Here is a 22393-nt window from a genome sequence, read left to right as displayed (position 1 = left end):
CGTCCGCCAATGTCATTTACGTAAAGATCCACTGGAAGTGTTCCTTCTGAATCAGCTCCAGAGAAATAACGCAGTTTCTCCTAAAGGACAGGTGTGCCTCCTTTCTTTGGGCCAGCAGTCTATACAGCAGACCATCTCCGTGCCCTAGAAGCCCAGAGAAAAAGCTCACGCTCGCATCTGGCAGCCTGGCTCCCGGACAGCGGTCCTCTGCTTTGGTGACGAATCTGTCTTCTACCTCCTTCTCTGTGGCTCGTCACAGACGTGCTTGGCACTGGCCTGCCCGGCTCCCTCTAGAAGCTGTAGGACAGTGGGGCAGTAAAGGCTGGCCTGGCTGCGTCCTCGCCCCGGTCCCACCCGCTAAGCCTGAGGGTGGAGGCTGGCTCTCTGGGCGCCCCACCCACTGGCCAGGTGGGCAGGCCGATTGGGGGCAGGCACCCACTTTCCCCGCCCGGGTCCAGCACCCCCTGCACCCTCCTCCTCCCCGGTCACCGACATGGCCCATGGCTTGACTGGACAGACTAGGTCCCCAGTACCCACTTCTGGGGCCACCATGGGGCTTTGGGACAGCATTGTGGGCCCCCAACTCAGGACTCAGGGTGAGTAGGTTTGGCTGCTGTTCCAGACCCGGGGGGCCCAGGGGAGGTGAGGCCTGCAGGGACCTCAGTCGGCTTCAGGCCCTGAGGGCCACCCACTATCCCCACAGTTACACAGGTCCCGGCAGTTCAGCAAATTTTCTCACAGACCATGCACAAGCTGTGCATCACAGAGGAAGCTCATGAATGAAATAGAGAGCTGGGGAGACATGTTCTTAATAGACTTTATTACTAAGGCAGAGGCCCTGGAACGTACAGTGAGGCCCCTGGAACTGGGGGGCTCCAGCCCTCAGCACTGTCCCAGGTGTGTCCCCGAGGATGGCCAGGGTGGGTACGAGGTCGGGCTTGGGCTCGCTCACTCATCCTTCACGTGTTTGATCCCAACGCTCGGGGAAATCACGCGGCCCAGGGGATGGGGGATGAGCAGGAGTCCTGGTGCCGGGCAGGGCTTGGACACTCCCCCCTCTGAGACTGGGGAGGACGGCCATGCCACCTGGCGGGCAGGAGGTCCAGCTCGGGCGGGTCCCCTTTCCTCCGCTGGGCTCGGTCTTCGTGTTAGAATCCGAGCTCCACATGGTGCCTTCCCGGGGCACAGCGTGTCATCCGGGCAGGACAGCGACCCTCCAAGACACCGGGCAGGCAGGTCCAGGCCTCTCCACTCGGGGGCTGGGGTGGGTCCTGGGCTGGGAAGCTGCCGAGGCGGCCCGGCTCGCTCGCGGCCACCAAGGTGGTGTCCGACTTTACGGTCATTTTGTTCGTAGGGTCTGCTCCAACTCCTCCTGAAGCCATGTGGAATAAGTGCCACTTCCACTGCTGGGAGGCCGAGCCTGGGGTTTAGACTTGGAGTTCTTCTCGCTTAGAGTTAGAAAGTCAGGGGAAACATCTAAAATGTTGAATGAAAACTTCAGGAAATTCTACTGCACATTGTTGGGGATCAAAGCAGAGAACGAGGAAACCCTGTCACATCTGGAAAGGGACTATCCCTCGGTGACACACTGAGTGATTTTAACCTCATCGCCACGTGCTCTCTTTTCAGCCTACCTGCGGCGCACACGCGTGGCTTTTCCACCCAGGAGAGAATCACCGGCAACGCGGGTGACACTTAGGGCTGAGGGCAGGGTCTGCAGCGGGAAGCAGGTGGTGGACTTGGCTGCGAGGTCAGAGCCCTGCAGGATGTGGCAGCAGGACCACAAGCCGAGGGTCCTCGGTGGGCTGCCCCCAGCACCGCTGGCTGAGCACGCTGCTGGCCTGGTGGTGGCTGGGCTCCTGAAGTTCATTAAAAATCGGTTCCAATCGACTCTGTGAGTATTCACTGAGCCCCGCTGAGTGCCAAGGAACCCTGCCCAGCTCTGGGGCACCGCCAAGTGAAGCACCGTCCTCAACCCCACTCGGGCCCGAGAAAACCTCGCACCCTTGCCCTCCAAGGCCAGCCTCCCTCAGGGCTCTGGGAGGGGGGCCAGGTAGACAAGGATGGAGGGGCGCCCTGGGCCGGCGGCTGACGGCCGAGCCAGCACACCTGGATGGGGGACAATGGCACAGGGACCTGGCATCATCCATGACACATAAACATCACTAATCCACAAAATCCAGGCAAGCTGGAAGAGAAAATAAGGTGTAATCACAGTAAGACTTTAACATATAAGATTTCTAAAAGAAATGTGAAAATCTACATGACATTTTCTACCTCACATAAGACAGAGTCGTGTGAATTCATTTCACAAAAGCAGCAAAGAAACACCAAATCTGAATGCCACACTGAGGGTACAATGGGCCATCTTACGCATTTATACCAATTGTGTCAGTACGTCATTTTTGTTAAGACCCACACTTCCTAAGAGTGACGCAGAGCTCGAGAGGATGTAAACAAAGCTCAGCTGCCCCGGGACCTCTGTAATCTGCTGGGCCCATCACTGTTGCTCACATGGTTTTTGGGGACAGAGTCAGATCTTCTGGGACAAGCCTCTGTGCCTCTGTGTCTGAGGTGGCATTTCCCAGAATAGGGCCCAGAGCATGTAGGGCCCTCACTGGACCGTGTCCACCTGTGTCAGGGTGCTGGTATCGAACTTGACAACGGAGGGACAGCTGGCCGGCTGTGGGATACTCTGCAGTCCGGGTGGGCACAGCAGCCAGCGTGGGCTGCTCCAGAGCCTGGACTTGCGGACACGGGGTCTTGGGCGCATCTGTCAATTACCCCGGATGCCAGTGAAACCGCAGCATAAGTGGAACCATCTGGAGGGACAAAGAGGCTTTGTGCAAAGTCTCCTCCTGCTCTGGTCGGAGGAGAAACTGCTGACCACGGGGAGGGGGAGGAGAGGCCCTTCAGCGACGACCCTCTGGGGGGAGGGGCAGCATCTGAACCCAAGTGCAAAGTCCAAGAGTAAGTGCAGCCCTCCCTCCCAAGTGCCACCGCGGTCTTTTTAACTTTACTGTGGTAAAAACACTTAACACAGGATCCAGCCTCTCGGGTTTTCAAGTGTGCAACACACACGGTTTGCTGACACAGGCACTCTATCGTGAAGCAGAGCACCAGACCTTAGTTTCCCTGCACATCTGAAACTCCACCCACCCAGCTACACCCCCCTCCGTGTGCCCCTCCCCCAGCCTGGCAACTAGGGTTCTGTCCCTTGCTTGTTTGAGTCTGACTCTTTTAGATTCCCTACATAAGTGGAATCATGCAATATTTATTCTTCTCTGAATGGCTTATTTCACTTAGCATAATGTCCTCCAGGTTCATCCATGTTTTCACATAATGTAGGATTTTCTTCTTTTTAAAGGCTGAATAATATTCCATGGTATGCATATACCACATTTTCTTTATCCATTTATCAGTCAACGGCCATTTAAATAGTTTCCGTATCATGGCTATCGTGAATAGTGCTGCAATGACCATGGGAGTGCTAATAACACTTCAAGATCCTGATTTCGATTCCTTTGACTATATTCCCAGAAGTGGAATTGCTGGATCATCTACCTGGTGGTTCTATTTTTAATTTTCTGATGAAGCTCCATGATACTATTTTCCATAATAGCTGCACCACTTTGCATTCCTCCCCAGAGTGGACAAGGGTTCCGACTTCTCCACACCTTCACGAACACTTATCTTTTGCTTTTTTGGCAACAGCCATCCTAACGGGAGCGAGGTGCTGTCTCAATGTGGTTTTGATTTGCATCTCTATAATGATTAGGGATGTTGAGCATCTCTTCATATGCCTGTTGAAGGCATCATACTTCCTGATTTCAAAATATACTGTAAAGCTATAGTAATCAAAAAAGTATGTTAACAGTATAAAGATGGACATATAGACCAATGGAACAGAATAAAGGGCTCAGAAGTAAATCCATGCATATATGATCAAGTGATCTTCAACAAGGGTGCCAAGAATACACAATGAGGAAAAGATAGTCTCTTCCACAGATGGTGCTGGGAAAATTGGATATCCACACACAAAATAATGAAACTGGACCTTTATCTCATACTATACATACAAATCAACTCAAAATGGATTAAAGATCTGAAACTGTAAAACTTCTAGAAGAAAACAGAGGAAAAGCTTCATAACGTTGATCTCAGCAATGACATGATGTAACACCAAAAGCATAGGCAACAAAAGCAAAAATAGACAAGCTGGACTACATCGGACTAAAAACCTTCTGCACAGCAAAGGAAACAATCAACAAAGTAAAAAGGCAACCTATGGGATGGAAGAAAACATTTGCAAACCATATATCTGATAAAAGGTTAATTTCTAAAATATGCAAGAAACTCCTATAACTCAATAGCAAAAAACCAAATAACTCATTTTTTAAAGGGACTAAGGACTTGAATAGCCATTTCTCCAAAGATGACACACAAATGGCCACAGGACATTTTTGATGATCGGCAACTTTTAGGGATAGGAAAAAGAATTTATGACCCCTGAGGTTAAATTTCTTCTGCTAATTCAGATTAATTATGAAGAGGCTTGTCAAGAATGTTTGGAAAATTTAAGAGATTTAGATCATCATTCAACTGGATTTCCTGAAACACGAATAAGTGGGCCTCACCTGAAGACCGACCAAAAAGATCACTTTAAATGTCATATACCTTTGTGGTTGACAGTTACATCTTATAATTTGATTCTTAATAAAGGTCATAACTAAATGTGATTTAAGTTTGGATTAGTGTAATTATTTTCACCTAAGTAAATTTAGATGTCCGTAAAGGAATATTGTTTTGTCCTGAATTGGGGCTAAAAAGTCACTATGTATTTAGTTAAAGCTCAATTAGCCCACAGCAGGCCACTGGGAGGGCTTGGGCTCTCGTTCCAGAAGGAAGGGCTGTCCCCAGGCCTCCAAAGCCTCTGGCTCTCACCCTTACCATGAGTCAAGAAGTGGGAGTGCTTCTTGCAGACCAAGGAGAGCACCTGGAGAACCACACATGGGTGCAGAAGTAGCAGTTTCCACACGCCGAGCCATCACTACATGCACACCGGCGTTTCACCTCAGGTGGCTGACAACTGTCACAATGACTCTATAAGGAGATGTAGGCCCCAAAATACAGCAGAGGAAACGGATGGTCAGACAGAAACCCCAGGTGAGTCCATGAGAGCCAGGAGACGCAAACCCACATTCTGCATTGTCCCCATCAGTCACCGTGGGAACCAGTTACCGTCACCGGCCATGGGAGGCGCACGGCCTCTCTTTACTGGACCACCCAGCCTTCCAACTGCTCGGAGCCGGCCCTGTAGATCAAACTGACATGCCATCCTGGACCCACACCAAGATATCTGTCCTCAGAGCGACTGGAAACTAAGGAACCTGATTTTGAGCCTGACGCTGACCCGCCCCCATTGGAAGGTCATCTGGAGGGATTATTGCTGAGTTCTTGAGACAGATGGTTACTTCTACTCCATAGACGCTGTGGGGTAGGTGGGTCCCAGGTGAAAGATGTCAGGTGGCTGAGCAAGGCTCTGAGCAGAAATTTAATGTACAGCTCAAGCTTCAAACACAGGAGGATTGTTTCTCCTCATCCTCCTTTCTTTTCTTGCCCAGCTCGGCTGTCCCTGCATGCAATGGAGGGAAAGGCCACGATCCATGCGGGTGCCGCTGTCTGTGACCCTCCCCTGCAGCACTGACTAAATGACAGTCACCACATGCGTCACCATCCACAGCCTCTGCCCTCCAGCAATTACGGCGGGAGGCCCAGCAGCGCTAACAACTCCTCCAGGGCACCTGAGCGTGGCCCAGAGGAATGGACTCCATCCAAACGCTTGTCCGGGCTGTGTCCCCAAACTGGGGACTGAAGGGTCATCCCCAGCTCTGCGTGACCATTTTCCCAAAGAATCCAGGGCAGGGGGTGCTTGTCTGAGTTCCTGAAGTATCCCAGGGTTTCCAGTGGCTGGAGGAAGAGGAAGAAGTGGAAAATGAGTGGTTGGATTTAGGTTGTCCACAGCCGGTGACTTACAGGAAGCAAGGAAAAGAAAGGGAAGCGGTGGGACTTTCCTGGCGGTCCAGTGGTTAAGACTTGTGCTTCCACTGCAGGGGGCTTGGGTTTGATCCCTGGTCGGGGAACTAGAATCCCGCATGCTGCGTGATGCAGCCAACAAAAAAGAAAGGGAAGGACTGAGTCACTGCAAGTCTTGATTTTTTATTCTGGTGAATTACACGACAAAGAACTTACCATTATAACCATTTCTAAGTGTACGTTGCATCGGCATTCATATTGTTGTGTAACCATCACCCCCCATTCACGTCCAGAACTTTTCCGTCCTCCCCAACAGAAGTTCTGTCCCCACTCCCGCTCTGAGCCCTGCCGTTTGCATTAGACAGCCCTGCCTTCCCACCGGGTGCAGAAGTGACAGTGATCATGGGAGGCGGACGCCCAGGAATCCTCACCAAATAAGCACGCATTCTGTAAGTAACTGATGGGCCAGAAGTTCCTAAAGGCTCCCTAAAATAAGCACAAAAATCAAGAATACTATCATGAGCTCGGGGGCCGCGGGCCGTGGTGATGAGGTCTGGGATGGTACTCGCCATGCGGCTCTGATGGCAAGGGAGGGGGCTTCACAACAGGGTCCGTGTCAGGGGCAGAGAGACCCCGCTTTAAACTCCTCTGTCGAGGCTGCCTGTGACCCTGCACACTGGGCTGGGTGGCTCAAAGGCCCCGTGCCAGTGGACCCCGTTCTAGCACCTCAAGTACATCACCGCATCGGCCCCGCTGCAGCTTATTACAAGGGGACACCGTGGTTGCCATTTCACAGGCAGGAAACAGAGGCACTGGGTTGGAGTGAGGAAGCGGCAGGAGCCCCGGGCCCCCGACCCATCAGACGTCACCACTGCAGGTGCTGGACACCGAGACTAGGGACTTCCTAGGCTGTCCAGTTATTCCAGGAAAACGGAAACACCTTCCACACTGGAGCCCGGGGACTGCCTGCACCTCCACGAAGGCCCCATGTCACAGGGTCCTAAGTGACTCGGGGACACGCCGGTTCTCAGAGTGTGGTCAACGGCACCTCCTGGGGCACCCTCCTGGGAGCCCCTCCGCCAGACCCGGAGACTCTGCTTTTTAAGCAGCCCCTCCCGCCCCCAGGATCCAGGAGCACTTTGAGGAGAGCGGGCGGGTCTGGAGGGGCAGATGCTGGCGTCCAAGGAGCCTGGTTTGGACCCGCGGTCTGGCCGTGGATAACTGACGTGCTCTCACTGACCCTCTATCCTTGTGACTACAGTGAGGGTAATTCTCCCCCCAAAGGGCTTTCTGAGGGTTAAAAATAATTTTTACCAAAAAAAAAAAAAAAAAAAAACCAAACAAAATGATAATTTAGTACAACATCTGACATACAGTGTTGCTCACTCTCTAAAGAGCAGCTTCCTTCCCTTTGCTTTTGGGGAAAAAATGCACCAAAAATCTGTTTGAGTTTTAAGCAGCAAAATTTCGGGAAATGAGCTGGTATAACAGTTATAATCAGAAAATGTAATGGAAAAAAGATTATCTAGGACTGAGCTTAAGGTGTAAGACTGATACTAACAAAACAAAAACCAAAAATGAGGGAAAGGAGGAAACTTTTAGCTGCACACGTAAGAAGTATTATCAGAGTGAAGTGCGCTGTGTCTGGTGACAAGCCACAACGGTGTAAAGTCACCGCTTATCCCACAATTAACCGGTAAATTCAGCACAAATCCAATAAATACTTTATGTGGTTTTTACTTTTGATATTTTGACAAAACGATCCTGAAGTTGATCTGGAAGAACGAGCGCGTGAGGAGAACCGGGAACATCTGACAAATACCAGGGGAGGCGCCGCATCAGCCGTCCACACAAGCGTGTGCGCTGGGCCTGGACATTCCTTTTTTTCCCTTTTCTGCTCATGTGTTATATTTTAACAAAAAGGGCCCCCCCCCCCACGCACATACACATCCCACACGCACAGGTGGTGTAACATCCACCAGATGAGAAAGATCAAAGAACAGAAGAGGAAGTACAGAAGCAATCCCACGTACAGAAGTGGGATTTATAATCGGTGCAGAAAGCTGTGGTTAGAATAACTGGTTAATATTTGGGGAAAAGCAAAGTTAGATATATCACCCTTTATGTCCTCAAACTTTGTAGCTAAAGCAAAGTTCTATGTGTTCAAAATGAAATCAGAATCATGAAAAGTGTCGATGCATAATTTACATATCAGTTCATATAATGTATGTAATCCGGAGGAAAGGAAGGTCTTTCTCGAATGGTTCCAAGAAGAGAAACAGGCTAAAAAGAGGCCAACAGACATGACAGCTAAAAACTTCCAGCAAAGGACTTTGTAGACCTCACTGAAAAGAATGTGAAAAATTGTAAATGGGGAAAAAAATACATGTAACAGATGAGAGGAAAACAGACTTATTATTTAACTCCTAAAAATAAACAACCATGACACGCACCCCAACAGGAAAATGGCCAAAGATGGGACATTCAGAAAGGACACCCACGTGGCCGATGACACGTGTCAGAAACGCAACGCGGGACCCGCGCATTAAGACCACGAACTTGGTGCAAAGGTCAGATTGGCAGGGATCAAAAAGGAACTTTTGCCAAAAAATCAAAATTGAATCTGATTAAGCTTCTGGATCAACACCAATTTATAGGAAGTACAGAGGTCAGAGGAGTAGGTAGAACACGGGAGATGCAATTAGCAACATCTCAGCACAAACTCTACGAATAGTTTCCTGAAAATACACTGCAAGTGGGGACAGGAGGTGGGGGACCCGTGATCAGAGACTCAGGACAGATCAGCCACTCAGGTGCGTGGACCCTGTCTGTGTCCTGCATCCAACTCAAACGAGTCATGAAAAACCAAACAAAATAAAAACAATCACCTGTGAAATCGAAGAGGCGTGTAGGAATTTGACCAAAAACTAGAGAGAGATTTCACAGTATAAGGAATTATTGTAAATTTTGTTTGAGGGCTGAAAATTGTATTGTGGTTATGCTTTTCACTTTGTCTTTTTGGGAGGACAGACTGAAATAATTATAGTTGAACTAATATTATGTCTGGGATCTGCTTCCAGTACACAGGGAGGGAGAGAGGAGGTGGGCAGGACTGGCCGTGGTGACCCTTGTTGGAGCAGGTCAAAGGCTAAAGGGGGTCCTTGTACTATTGCTTCTGCCTACTTTTGTGTGTGTTTAAGACGAGCTAAGTTAAAAAGGAAAAATAAGAGTGGGTTCTATTTGGTGTTGGTGAAAGGGAAGGGACATGGGACCACCTTTCCAGAGGACAGAAGACCAGTGCACCCGCTGACCTAGCAATACAACTTCTAGAATCTTCTCTTATGAATATAATTGAAAAACTTTACAAAAATGTATGTGTAGGACTTCCCTGGTGGTGCAGTGGTTACAAATCCACCTGCCAATGCAGGGGACACGGTTTCGAGCCCTGGTCCAGGAAGATCCCACATGCCACAGAGCAACTAAGCCCGTGCACCACAACTACTGAGCCCACGTGCCGCAACTACTGAGCCTATGTGCCACAACTACTGAAGTCCGCGTGCCTAGAGCCCGTGCTCCGCAACAAGAGAATCCACTGCAATGAGAAGCCTGCACACCGCAACAAAGAGTAGCCCCCGCTCGCCGCAACTAGAGAAAAGCCCACGCACAGCAACAAAGACCCAACACAGCCAAAAATAAATTAAAAAAAAAAGTATGTGTAAGAATATTTATCCAGCAATTTTTGTGATACCAAGTAGATGAAAGAAAGAAAGAAAGAATGAATGAATGCAAAGAACCTACATGCACATTAGACAGAAAGTGGGCAAATGCACTGTGTATTTTCAGTCAATGGAATACTATGCAGCCCTCTTTTTTTTTTTTGGCCACGCCGTGCGGCTTTTAGGATCTCAGTTCCCCCACCAGGGATTGAACCTGGGCCCTCGGTTCCCCCACCAGGGATTGAACCTGGGCCCTCAGCAGTGAAAGTGCTGAATCCTAACCACTAAACCACCAGGGAACTCCTGATGCTGCCCTTTAGAATGACAACCTAATACACACTTGCTGACATGAGAAGATGTACATGATGTTAACATCAAACGTACAGGCCTACAGATGTGCGTGTCCACACAGAAAAAGATTTATAAGGATACACGCTAAAATGTAAACATTAGTTACCTTTGCGTAGGGATTATAGATGACTTTTTTAAAAAATATTTTATTTATTTGGTTGCACCAGGTCTTAGTTGCGGCAGGCGGGCTCCTTAGTTTCAGCTCACCAGCTCCTTAGTTGTGGCACGCATGTGGGATCTAGCTCCCCAACCAGGAATTGAACCTGGGCCCCCTGCATTGGGAGCGCGCAGCCTTATCCACTGTGCCACCAGGGAAGTCCCTGACTTTTATTTTTTTATAAATTTATTTTATTTATTAATTTTTGGCTGTGTTGGGTCTTTGTCGCTGCGCACGTTTCTCTCTAGTTGCAGCGAGCGGGGGCTACTCTTCGTTGCAACACGTGGGCTTCTCATTGTGGTGGCTTCTCTTTGTTTCGGAGCACAGGCTCTAGGCACGTGGGCTTCAGTAGTTGTGGCTCACGGGCTCAGCCGTTGTGGCGCACGGGCTTAGTTGCTCCACGGCATGTGGGATCTTCCCAGACCAGGGCTTGAACCTGTGTCCCCTGCGTTGGGAGCACAGATTCTTAATCACTGTGCCACCAGGGAAGCTCCCTGACTTTTATATTTATATTTCATTTCAACTTATCTACAATTAAAATTTTTCTTTAGTAAGTGTGAATTTGAGGTATCATTTTGAAATGTGTTAAAAACAAATTTGAAAATAAACTATTTTAAAAGCAGGCAAAACAGTTCAAGTGATGTTAATAAGTTTTCGATAACCATTTACCATGCTTTTGAATTTTCTGAGAGTTTTGTAATTTGTTCCAAGGTTTAGAAACCATTATAAACTTATTTGGTAAAATGATAAAAGGTATGTGTTGATATTTTTGTCCCTACACAAAAAGCAAACAATGACAGATCATGATTAAGAAGAAATGGAAAATTTAATGGATGGATATTCATGTATATGTATATTTAATACACATACGCAAGTGCCTGGTCTGTTTCCTCAGAGTGTTCCTCCTCTTTTGACAAGAGAAAGACGAAGCACCTTAAAGGGATAATCACATTTCATGCCGTCATGGGTGTGTCAAAACCCCGTTTCGTGGAATCTGCAGGTTTTGCGTGTCGCTAGTCTGTTTTCGTACCTGTGGTGTGGACAAATTGGTGTGGCAGGGAGAGGTGGTCCCTGTGCGGGGTCTCCGGGCAGCGGGCCTGCTTCCTGCCTGTCACATCCCCTTACATCCCGGCAGAGACAGACAGGCTCCCTGCAAACTTGCCTACGGACTTTAAAGCCAGCCCTTCCCCACCAAAGGGCACAGCTAGTGTCAGAGCCATCAAAACAATGGCCTGCTTGTCCCCAGGTGGGGTACCGTGCCACCTTTTAAAACGACGTTTTCCTACAATGATGTGGGAGCATGTTCACTACAAAACACTCAGAAGTAAAAAAGAAGTCCACATCCGGAGGGTGGCCCGCCAGCAGGCCAAGAGTGGCAATGCGGGGTGAGGGGTTTTGTTTTCCTTTCTCTATTTTATTCTACATGAACAAGTATTATTTTTATAATCATAAAAAAGCCAATTAAGAAAGTTTTACCAAAACGTCGTCTCCCTCATCCTTTGCAGGCTGCAGGGCCCAAAAGGAGGCGGGTTGGGTGGGACAGAAGGGACAATTCCGGAGTCGGGGTGAAGTCAAAGGCCAGGTGGGCGAGGTGGGCTGCAGGACGTGCTGCCAGGCTCTGCAGCGCCAGAGGTCTCTGCTGGGCAAGAGGGCCTGCTGGTGGGCTCCGCGGGGCACAGGGGTGGTTCTGGAAGCCTAGACCCAGCACACTCTACCGCGGGCCTGTTCTACAGGGACAGGGAATGCTGAGGCCACACCTCCCAGGGGCCCCCATAAGCTCTTCCACGCTGCGTTTTCTCTTTACCATTTAAGAACTGTAGGAATTTAGGATAAAACTGCCGGTTCCCGCACGCTGGCCGGCTTCACTTCACCCCTCTTGTCACGTTCACACTGCGAGGACTCCTCATACGGGGCTTTTCCAGAGAAGGTCGCCTGCTCTGGCCTCAGAGGGGCCGTGTGGCAGGGCAGGGGACGGACCCTGAGCAGTGGCCAGGCCTCGGTCTCACTCCTGGGTCTCACACTAATGACAGCCTGTGGGTCACCAGACCCTTTCACAGAGGGACGGCAGCCGAGACGCTGGAGGCAGCGAGGGGAGGTGAGCCCTGACTGCACGTCCACCCAACTCTACCCAAGGGCGTCCGTCCTGCGCCAGGCAGGGTGCTGCACAGGGGCTCTTCACCCCCAGGAAAGCTTTCAGTCCACGTAAACGGCTGGGGCGACCGCTGTGCTGCTTCAATTACCAAAACACCTAGCTGTGAATATGTGGTCACCTCCTCCCCCCATGAATTTGGGGGAAAAGGAAGAGCTTATACACAAAACAAAATGTTGTCATCTAAGAATTTTCACGTTTTCCATAAAAATTAAGATGTGTATCTCATTTGGAAAAGACAGAAGCAAATTAAAGCTCTTTACAGATGTATTTTTAAGGCCACAAATCTCAATACTTTCTCTCAGCCCTGACTGGCGTTTCCTCATCGAGTCACAGCTCTGCGAGCTTGCTCGGGGTTAAGATGCTGCGGACAGAAAAGTCAGCTTTCTGTCCTGAACCTGGCAGTGCGTCCAGTGACTGTGGGTAATCCATATCACAGACGGTCGCACTAAGCTCCTTTCTGCCCTGTCTTTCCAGTATGAGGTGCCTCCGTGACGGGTCGGGCTCTTCGGGACGCGGATGCTGCAGCCCGTCACCGGCAGAGGACGCGGCCACACAGCTAACACAGGGCAACACGGCGAGCACGGGGCTGCGTCCGCCCGGGCAAAGGACCCGAGAGCAAGCCTACGACCCAGTGGTTTCACCGGGACCCGTCTCTAGGTGACAAGGGCATCTCAGGGTGCCTGCAGACCCAGGGGAACAATGCCAGTCTCCACACTCAGGCCATACACTGAAAACGCAAGAGAAGGTGAGAAATTCCCATTTTAACATAAAGGTGGTCCTGTGCCTGGTACGTTTAGTTGGGGGATCACAGAACAGACCGGATACTAACACTTACTGAAATTCAGTTTAAGATTATAGCATTTTCAATATAAAAATAAGACTTTTAATTAAAAAAGAGTACATAGGTAGCTCTGGATACATCCACAAAACAATAGAAAAGTATAAAGTGGGGCTACATCTGGATATGGCTCCGTAAGCTACAGGGCTCTCAAACCTCAAGGGAAGTTTGATACTGAATTTTGTAAACTTTTAAATAAAGCAATTGATCTTCTTCTCAAGCAAGATGCATTTGAAAGGAGGCTTCATGAGGAGTAACATTTGGAGGCTCTTCTGGCTCTGGAGCGGAGAAGGACGGTGGGATTTCCTGACGGGAGGGTACCAGGCGCTATTTGAACAGGTGGGCACACACATCCACCCAGGAGAGGTTTACATTCGCTGGCACATGAGGGTTCGAAACCACAACTGGAATCTTCCTTTTTCAGCTTGCATCTTCTACCAACTCTCCATATGGTTAAAATGTCCCTACAATGATAAAACAGCATGTCGTGGGAATTAATTTACCTTGGCTTTACATTCACCAACACAAAGCACTGCATTTAAAACGGCTGAGCTAACACTTATTTCTGCCGTAAGTACATATTTATAGAATATATATAAAATACTCTAAGATATTTAAAGCACTTCCTACAGTGCCTGGTACATAGAATGTTCTCAATAAATGTTACTTCTCTTCTCTCCCACAGTTCTATGAGAGGGAAAAAAAATAAAAATCATTTATAAATTCATAAATAGTTTTTAAAAATGATGTCTAAATATGGAATATGATTCAGCACAAAAGCACTGCAGCAGGGGCCAGGGTCTGGAAGTAACCCAGCGTCGGGAGGATCCGCAACCGGTCCCCCGCCCTCCCCGCCCCTGGAGCAGACCTCCTGTCTCCTCACCTTCGCCCGCAGAAGTCACTAGGAGCACCGGACGGCTGGGGGCAGACCCGTGGCCAGACACTGTGCCACCATGAAATGAGAGGTCTTGTCCAGCATCCAAAAACCTTTATCACACTTGCCACTGTCCCGGCAAAGAGCAGTGTGGCTCCGTGGCCCCTGGGCAGAGGCTGGCAGGCACCCCTGCACTCCAAGGCTGCGCCGTTGCGGCAGAAGGCTTGCTGCGCTGGCTGAGGCCAGGAAGGGAGTGGTGGGCCAGAGCAGTCCGGTCTACGATGGCATCCTGTTTCCTGGAAGGCGGGTGCTGCCCTGAGCCACGGGGACCCAACAAGAGAGACTGAGGACTTGCGGTAGGCAAGGGAAGCAGCACCCAAGCTCGTGAACACCCGTTTCACACGGATGGCTCACTGGGGTGATTGGAATGGGATGCTGTGGCTGATGAACCTGACGAGGGGTGGGGAAGGCTTCACACACGTGGACCATGGAGGCACAGCAGAACCTTACAAGATGGGAGATGGCACCCCAGGCAGTGAGAATGGCAGGTCAGAGTGTTCCAGAACCAGAGCAGCTGCCTGTGTGACCGAAGCCAGGGTTCATGGTGCACAGAGACAGGGATGGGAGATCTGCCTGGAAGGTCAGGGGAGGTCAGGCTGGGCCAGGCTGCAAAAGGTCCTGAAGACCACGATGAATACAGAGGCTGGATTTGTTCAATGGACAGTCTCAGAAGCACATGTATAACAGGCATCCCTTGACAAAAGGATGTTCTAGAAATACTAGGCTGAGCAAAATCAAACCTGTCTCTTCACTTGATTCTCGGGACCAACAGTCTAATGTACATCACACCTCCAAAGGTGGGGAAAGGATGCAGCATTTCCCGAACTTCCCTGGCCGGAAACTCTTGTCAGGAGCCCCTGAGCAGCAGGGCCCCCGGTGGGGAGGCGGGGAAGAGGCCAGACAGAGCGTGGAGGCTCTGTGGAGGGGCTGCGGGAGAGGTAGAGGAGGGGACAGGTCAGCAGGCAAGGCTGCAGAGAAGACGGGCCTCTCGGGAGAGACACTGGGACTCGGGGGAGGGGCAGGGAGAAGACGAGCAACGCTTTTTAATTAATTTCATCATCATCGTCATCAACACCACCACGTGGGTCAAAAACTTTTTTTTGTTGAAAAGGTCTTCAGGGAGGGAGGGAGACGCAAGAGGGAAGACATATGGGAACATATGTATATGTATAACTGATTCACTTTGTTATAAAGCAGAAACTAACACACCATTGTAAAGCAATTATACCCCAATAAAGATGTTTAAAAAAAAAAAAAAAAAAGAAAAGGTCTTCAGTGAGATGTCTCATTCCTGCCCCCATCCCCACCCTCCTGCTTGGATGGGGTGTATATGAAGCCACGCCGAAGGCAGAACAAATAGGACTTAGGACAATCGGACGCGCGAGACAGAGCAACAAGAGGACTGAGATCTAGAATCTCCCACACAAAGGAACCACTCATTTAAACCTTCCACCCAATCTCTGTTCCCTGATCCGACTTCAAGTTCCCACATCACCATGTTCTTCTCCCCACAGTCCAGTTTGTCAGTGTCCCTCTCAAAGCCCCCCTCAAAGCTCAGATCCCCAGGGGCACCCACAGAGGACCTGTCCTGTCCCTGATACAGATGTGAGGCCTGACGTCCTCAGACTCCGAAACACCTGGTGGCAGGGACCAGCCACTGGAGGCATGTCTGATGGGGGATGTCTGGGCACTGAGCCCCTGATTTGGGTTCATGCTTTAGAGGGACCCCTCTGGCCGTACCTCTCCATGGATGTTCCCACCCAAAGGCCCTGTCTCCTTCTAGGGCCTATCCCCTGACTAGGCCAGGCTCTCCCGCAGGTGCGTTCTCCTGAGATCACAGCACATCACTAGTGTGATTGCTGCAAGCCCGAAAGATGCCCACGGGCCGCGTGCTTGCTGGAGAGGGGTGTGGAGATGTGGGAGCAGGAACGTGGATGGGGTGGACGTGTCCACGTGCACGTGCTCAAGGCCCCTTGTCATGCAGGACAGGGCCTGAGCGGAGGAGGGGGGTGGGCCAGGGGCCAGCTTTCCCTCGTTCCACCATGTCCCGGCGTGGCACTCTGAGAAATTCAAGAATTCTATATTTGAACCTGGCCGTCCACCTTGTTAGGAAGTATCATTTGTCTGTATAAGTCTGAAGTAGTGTTGGAGAGCAGGGCACAAACCAAGGAAAAGAAGACTTGATTCCTGCGGTCACGTTTTACCTCTGTTCCAGATTGTCCCGTAGCTCCCGTGCGCTGGAACGTGTCCTAGCCTAATCCGCTAGGGCCCTTCTAGGAGGCGGGCATGGCCGATGCGAACAAAGCTTAGTACTTACCAGTACCCAACGACAGCGTCTAGTGAGCAGTCCAAACAACAATGAGCACACAATGTTTATAATCAGTCTCCTACTGAGTATCTTTAAGGGGATCAAGTTTGGGAAGCAATCCATTTAGACCAAGGAAAGGGTAAGTGGGTAGCACTGAAGTCAGGGGAGGTAGCGTGAGATGACACCCCATAACCTTCTCCACTCCTCTGAGGCTGAGTCGGGTGCTCACGCTGGGAAGGAAGACACAGGCCTGAACCCAGGCCCAGGCTTCCGCAGGGCGCAGCTCCACCAGCCACAGCAGTGTGACAGGCAGCGCTCTCACCCCAGATGTACAAGGATCAAGAGCTTTGCAGAGGAGCTGTTGTTGAGCTTGCGAGACAAACAGGCAACTTTAAAAATAGGGTATAGGGGCCCGCACGCCACAACTCCCGAGCCTGCGCTCTAGAGACCACGAGCCACAACTCCTGAGCGTGCGCCCCAGAGCCCACGAGCCACAAGTCCTAAGCCTACGCTCTAGAGCCCGCGAGCCACAACTACTGAGCCCGCGCCCTAGAGACCACGAGCCACAACTCCTGAGCCTGCACCCCAGAGCCCACAAGCCACAACTCCTGAGCCTGCGCTCTAGAGACTGCGAGCCACAACTCCTGCGCCCATGCCCTAGAGCCAGCACGCCACAACTACTGAGCCCACGCTCTAGAGACCACAAGCCACAACTACTGAGCCTGGGCTCTAGAGCCCACGAGTCACAACTACTGAGCCCATAAGCCACAACTACTGAGCCCACGTGCCACAACTACTGAGCCCGCATGCCACAACTACTGAAGCCCACGCACCTGGAGCCTGTACTCCGCAACGAGAAGCCACCACAATGAGAAGCCCACACACCTCAACAAAGAGTAGCCCCCACCCACCACAACTAGAGAAACCCTGCGCACAGCAACAAAGACCAAACGCAGCCAAAAATAAAGAAATAGGGTGTAAGGATGAATGTATATATTCTAGGAAAAGTCTTGAGTTTAAGACCAAAAAAATTGTAGGCACAGCTTTCCTGGACTTCAAAAGCAGGCATTAAGGACAGACTCTCCAAAATACATATAGGCTGTTCTCTTACGTAAGTTTGCTTTATCTCAAATTCATTGACATGGGCTCAGGAAGGGACATCCTGGCACCTTGGAGGGGATGCTGACGTCTTAAGAGGCTGCCCTGGAAGGAGCCTCAGGAGCTTAAAGAGCCCACTTACCCAGTGCTGCTGCTGCTTTTAAAAAAGATTTTTGTTGCTGCTTTCTTTTTACCTTTTGACCCCCTTCACCAATTTCTCCCCCGCCCCCCGCACTTCTGGCAACCACCAATCTGTTCTCTGTATCTATGAGCGTGTTTTTTTTTTTTTTTTAAGATTCCACATATAAGAGAGATCATACAATATTTGTCTTTTTCTGTTTGACTTACTTCACTTAGCATAATGCCCCAAAGTCCACCCATGTTGTTGTAAATGGCAGGATTTCCTTCTTTTTATGGGTGAATAATATTCCATTGTATGTACAGCACAATTTCTTTAACCACTCATCCATCCTATTTTTGCATGTTTTTCTTATATTCAACAATCTTGTTGAATATTAGTTCTAGAAGTTGATCGGTAGATTTTCTTGGATTTTCTATGTAGATAATAATATCATCAGGAAATAACAATTTAGCTTTCTTCCTTCCCAATTCTTGTTGCCATTGTTTCTTTTTCCTTGTTTAATTGTCTGAGTTAGAAACCCTGGTAAGCAGAAGTGGTGACAGCAAACAAACTCGTGTTTTTCTCTTCATCAGCAGAAACGCCCACTAAGTGTGAGGACCCTTAAACCTTACCAGGATAAACCCTTCTATTTCTGGTTTTATCATGAATGTGATTTGGAGTAACTGAACACTGTTTCTGTCTCTATTAAGATGATCATTTTTTTATTTTTCCTCCTCCTTTGACCAAACAATGTAGTCATTTTTCTAATGCAAGTCGTCCGTGTGTTCTTCAGGTAGGATTTCTTTAAACCTATAAAGCCATCTGGGATGGTAGCTTTTGAGAACATTCCCAAATTATTCCATTGTGATTGGTCTACGTTCTCTCTTCCAGAGTCAGTTTTGGCAAGTGAATTACTATGGGGGGAAGTGAATTCCCACTGCACTGGTCATTCTAGCTCTGAGCCTAGCACAGCCACGTGTTCACACAGGACAGTCCCCTTAGCATTTCAGAGCGTTATTCCAAGGTCTTTGGTGTCTGTTACTAATGGGGGGTCTGTTGTCACTCAAATCACTGTTTCCTCATGGATACCAGTCCTTTCTCTCTAGCAGCTCTCCAGAATTCTGTCTTTAATGTTCTTCAGTTTCACCATGATGGAAGTGCACATACGTCACATCCAAGACTCACCAGGACTTCTCAGAAACACAAAGAAGTATAGACAGCAATATACAACCCCCATGATCCACCACATAGATTAAGAGATAAAATATTACAGATATAACTGAAATACGCACTGTATCTGAGCCCTCACTCCCTCGGTAGGAATAACCTTCTCATGCTGAACTCAGTCTACCATTCTCAGGAATGTTTTTATTCTTTTAGTTAATATGTATCGACGTTTTACTTGCTGAAAATTATATCTAAATGGTGTCATTTTCTTCTGTAATTTCCTTTTCTGAGTTCATCCATTCTCACTGCAGTGTGTATTTCACTGAATAAATATAGCCAATTCATTTATCCATTCTCCTATTGATGGACGTCTATGTGGTTTCTGGCTTTCTGCTAAGCAAACAATGCTACAATTATTTTGTACGCATTTCCCTGGGCACCTCTGAATATGTACCTAGTACTGAACTTCCAGGCCACAGGGACACCCACCATCACCTTTACTAGACATCTGCTCTCCAAGTCACTGTGCCAGGTTATACTGGCTCCAATAAAGTGGACAGACCCTTCAGGTCCACATCCTCACCCACACTTACATCAGCAGACATTTTTATTTTTGCCACTTTGGTGCGTTAATTGCATGCCCTTAATTATTAGAGAGGTTGAATCTCCACTTAATATTTATTGGCTGACTGGGTTTCCTCTTCTCTGAACTGCCAATTCATATACTTCACCCATTTATCTGCTATTCTCTGTTTTGTGTGTTGCAAATGTGTTCCCTGCTTTATGGTATCTTCTTAAACAGTGAAGGAGGAATTTTGATATGCAACGTCTTATGTGCGTAGTCAAATATGTTAGTCCTTTCCCTTTGGGTTTATTAGTTTTTATAAATCTTCCCAATGTCATAAATATATTCTCCTATACTTTCTACTGAAAGATTTAAAGGTTTCTTTGTTTTTTGGGTTTTTTTCCCCACAGTTAGGTTCTTTACCTTTCCCCCACTTCCCAGAATTGATTTTTGTGTGGGGTAGAGATCTAATTTTATTTTTCCTCATATGTGGATAGTCAATTGTCCTAGCACAATTTATAGAGTAACTGGTCATTCCCAGCTGACTTGTAACACATTGTCTGTAATATATCCAGCTGCCATATATGCATTGGAGCTACATTGTTTGGTTAACTGAAGCTCTCAGTTTTATTCACTTGTCTATCTGTCTACCCCTAGGCCAATAACACTGTCTTAATTACTACAGCTTTGTAATATATCTTGACACCTGATTGGTGATCTCCCTCACCTTGTTCTTCTTCAAAACTACTTGGCTACAAATGCCTTTCTTCAATTTTGGGAAATTCTCAGCCATTATTCTTTTCAAATCAGATCTTTTCATTATCTTTTTCTCTCCCATATTCTAAATTCCTTCCTTCTGGATTTCCTAATGAACCTTCTCATTCTTTCCTCTGACTGCTAATCACACTTTTTATCTCTTTATCTCTCTTGCTGTATTTTGGATGATTTCCCCAGATAACTTTCCTAGTTCACTAATCGTGTCTTCAACTGTGTCTAACCTGAGAATTTTTTTTCACTTCAATGACTGTATCATTCATTTTTAGAAGTTCGTTCTTTTTTTTTTAACCTCCCAATTCCTTTTTCATACCATCCTTTTCTGCATCATGGCTCTATTTCTTTTTAAGTCATTTTTAAAATTCTTAAAATATTTACCTTTATAGTGAACTTCAGGTTCTTCTATTAATTCAGACTCTTACAGGTTTGTATTCTCCTGTTTGTTAAGAGTTCCTGACGCCACTCCCCTACTCCACCCCCCAGCCCCACCACGGTAGATTTGTTTACATAGCTTATATCACTCTATTGTGACCTCAAGCACAGTGCCAGCTGTTTCACCTCTGAATCCTGTACTCTCTGGATGGTGGAAGCATCCCTCCAGGCGGTTTCTGACTTTGCCACTAACCGAGGCTTTAAGGACTTTAATAGTCCGTGTCTATTTTTATGTTCATGCTTTAACTTTTGATTTTTGTAGCACTGAGACAGAATGAACTTGGAGCCCACACCCATGTACGGCCGGTACTTTAACTTCTAATCCTCTTTTCTGGTATAGGCAGATCTTCAAGGCAGAGAATTTTAGGGAAGGGTCCAAATTCTAGCTCCCACACCTCCACTGGCCAAAGTCTCATCTATCTCTGGGCCCATTCTAGGACCAAACCCAACAAAGGCCAAGACCTAACAACAGCCACAAAGGAATATGTTTGTATCCACTGCTCTGCTTCTCTCTTCACTTATTATATAATTAACTATGTATCTAAGGTTTTTATCTGTAGCAGGAAGGGATACATTTGCATTAGCTTAGTCTAACTTGCTTGTAGGAAATCTAAATTGCATTTTTCTTAAAACACTATCTTTTCTGTAAAAATCCATTTCACCGTCTCCTCATAGTATAACATTTTATTCCTAGAGAAAGAAGGTTTAGTTTTGTTCTTCTAGTCACCTGAAGGCTATCTGTTCCTTCAGAGCCTGGAAGTGATCTCAACAACACAGTTAAAAAATTTTAAACTCTTTTTCTGGCATCCATATTCAGAGAAAGCATTTACTATCAGAAGTTATATCCAACGATTCTGGCAGCAGGTCTATTCAAACTCGTCCGTTTTGGGATTCACGTCTGGCTACGCTGACACAGCCAAACTCCTCTCTTGGCCGGCTCGTTCTTCCACCGTTTGAATAATTCAGCCCTACGTCTCAGCCAGGAAGCTCTCACTGTGTCTGGGAACGACATCCACGAAGACCCACCACCTCACACTGTGCTCCTCAGAGGGGTTAGAGCAGGTCGTCACTGTGCACAGTCCGGGAGTGCTGCTGCCACACGGGCTATGAGCACAGGACCAGCCAGGAGAGCGGGAAGAGGAGAGGGCTGCGGTGTCGGTCCTGGGGCCGCCACCTCCCCATCAGCCATGGCGCACGGTGGGCCAGTCACTTAACCCCTGTGGACCTCATTTTCCGTATCTGTAAGGTGACAGGGTTAGACCGGTGACCTCTGGGGTCCCTGACAGACCTCAGGGAAAATGCACAGAGCGCAAATTTGATTCCTACAGAATGATCAATGAAATTCCCGTTGATCCCTCTATGACTGTGTTTCCTTCTCTCAGGACGTAAGAGTAAAGGACTCACGAGGAGTAACTGTTGCTGAAACAGGATACAAAGAGCAGCACAGTGTCTCCTTCTCATCCTTGGCCCTTGCTCCTGCCTGACACCCAGGCCCAGGAGAAAGAGAGAATCCTGTTTACACCGGCTTCCGGGGCCATTCCGTTTCAGTGCAGTATTTACAGATGCTACAGATGTAGGAAGCAGTGGCTAATAAGACAGATAGGTAAATAAAATAAGGCAAATATTTTAAAGGTCACCCATTTGGAGATAAGAAGTAGTACAAGGAAAAAAATGTATCCATTCAGAATCAGAATAATCATCCCTGGGCTCCTCCTGCCATCCCTACAGGGAAAACGGAGCCCAG

At 48.4% G+C, this 22393-nt stretch overlaps 1 protein-coding gene across 2 annotated transcripts in view; it reads right to left on the bottom strand.

Annotated features, from left to right (window-relative positions):
* Window positions 1-13252: 13252 nt before the first annotated feature.
* The window catches only part of CUNH10orf143 (chromosome unknown C10orf143 homolog), a 40611-nt gene continuing 31470 nt past the window's right edge, over window positions 13253-22393 (bottom strand). The window contains exons 4-5 of one of the 2 annotated variants that reach the window (XM_024751583.1): window positions 14134-14420; window positions 13253-13714 (exon numbers count right to left, since the gene is read on the bottom strand). In XM_024751583.1, coding sequence (XP_024607351.1) covers window positions 13495-13714; window positions 14134-14420 — 507 coding nt within the window. In that variant the 3' untranslated portion in view covers window positions 13253-13494. The remainder of the gene's footprint in view (window positions 13715-14133; window positions 14421-22393) is intronic. The other variant, XM_024751584.1, reaches the window with a different exon arrangement.

This window comes from Neophocaena asiaeorientalis, unplaced genomic scaffold, assembly GCF_003031525.2.
Source record: "Neophocaena asiaeorientalis asiaeorientalis breed wild unplaced genomic scaffold, Neophocaena_asiaeorientalis_V1.1 scaffold108, whole genome shotgun sequence".
Classification (NCBI taxonomy): Eukaryota; Metazoa; Chordata; class Mammalia; order Artiodactyla; family Phocoenidae; genus Neophocaena; species Neophocaena asiaeorientalis.
This window is presented reverse-complemented; position numbering and strand designations above follow the sequence as displayed.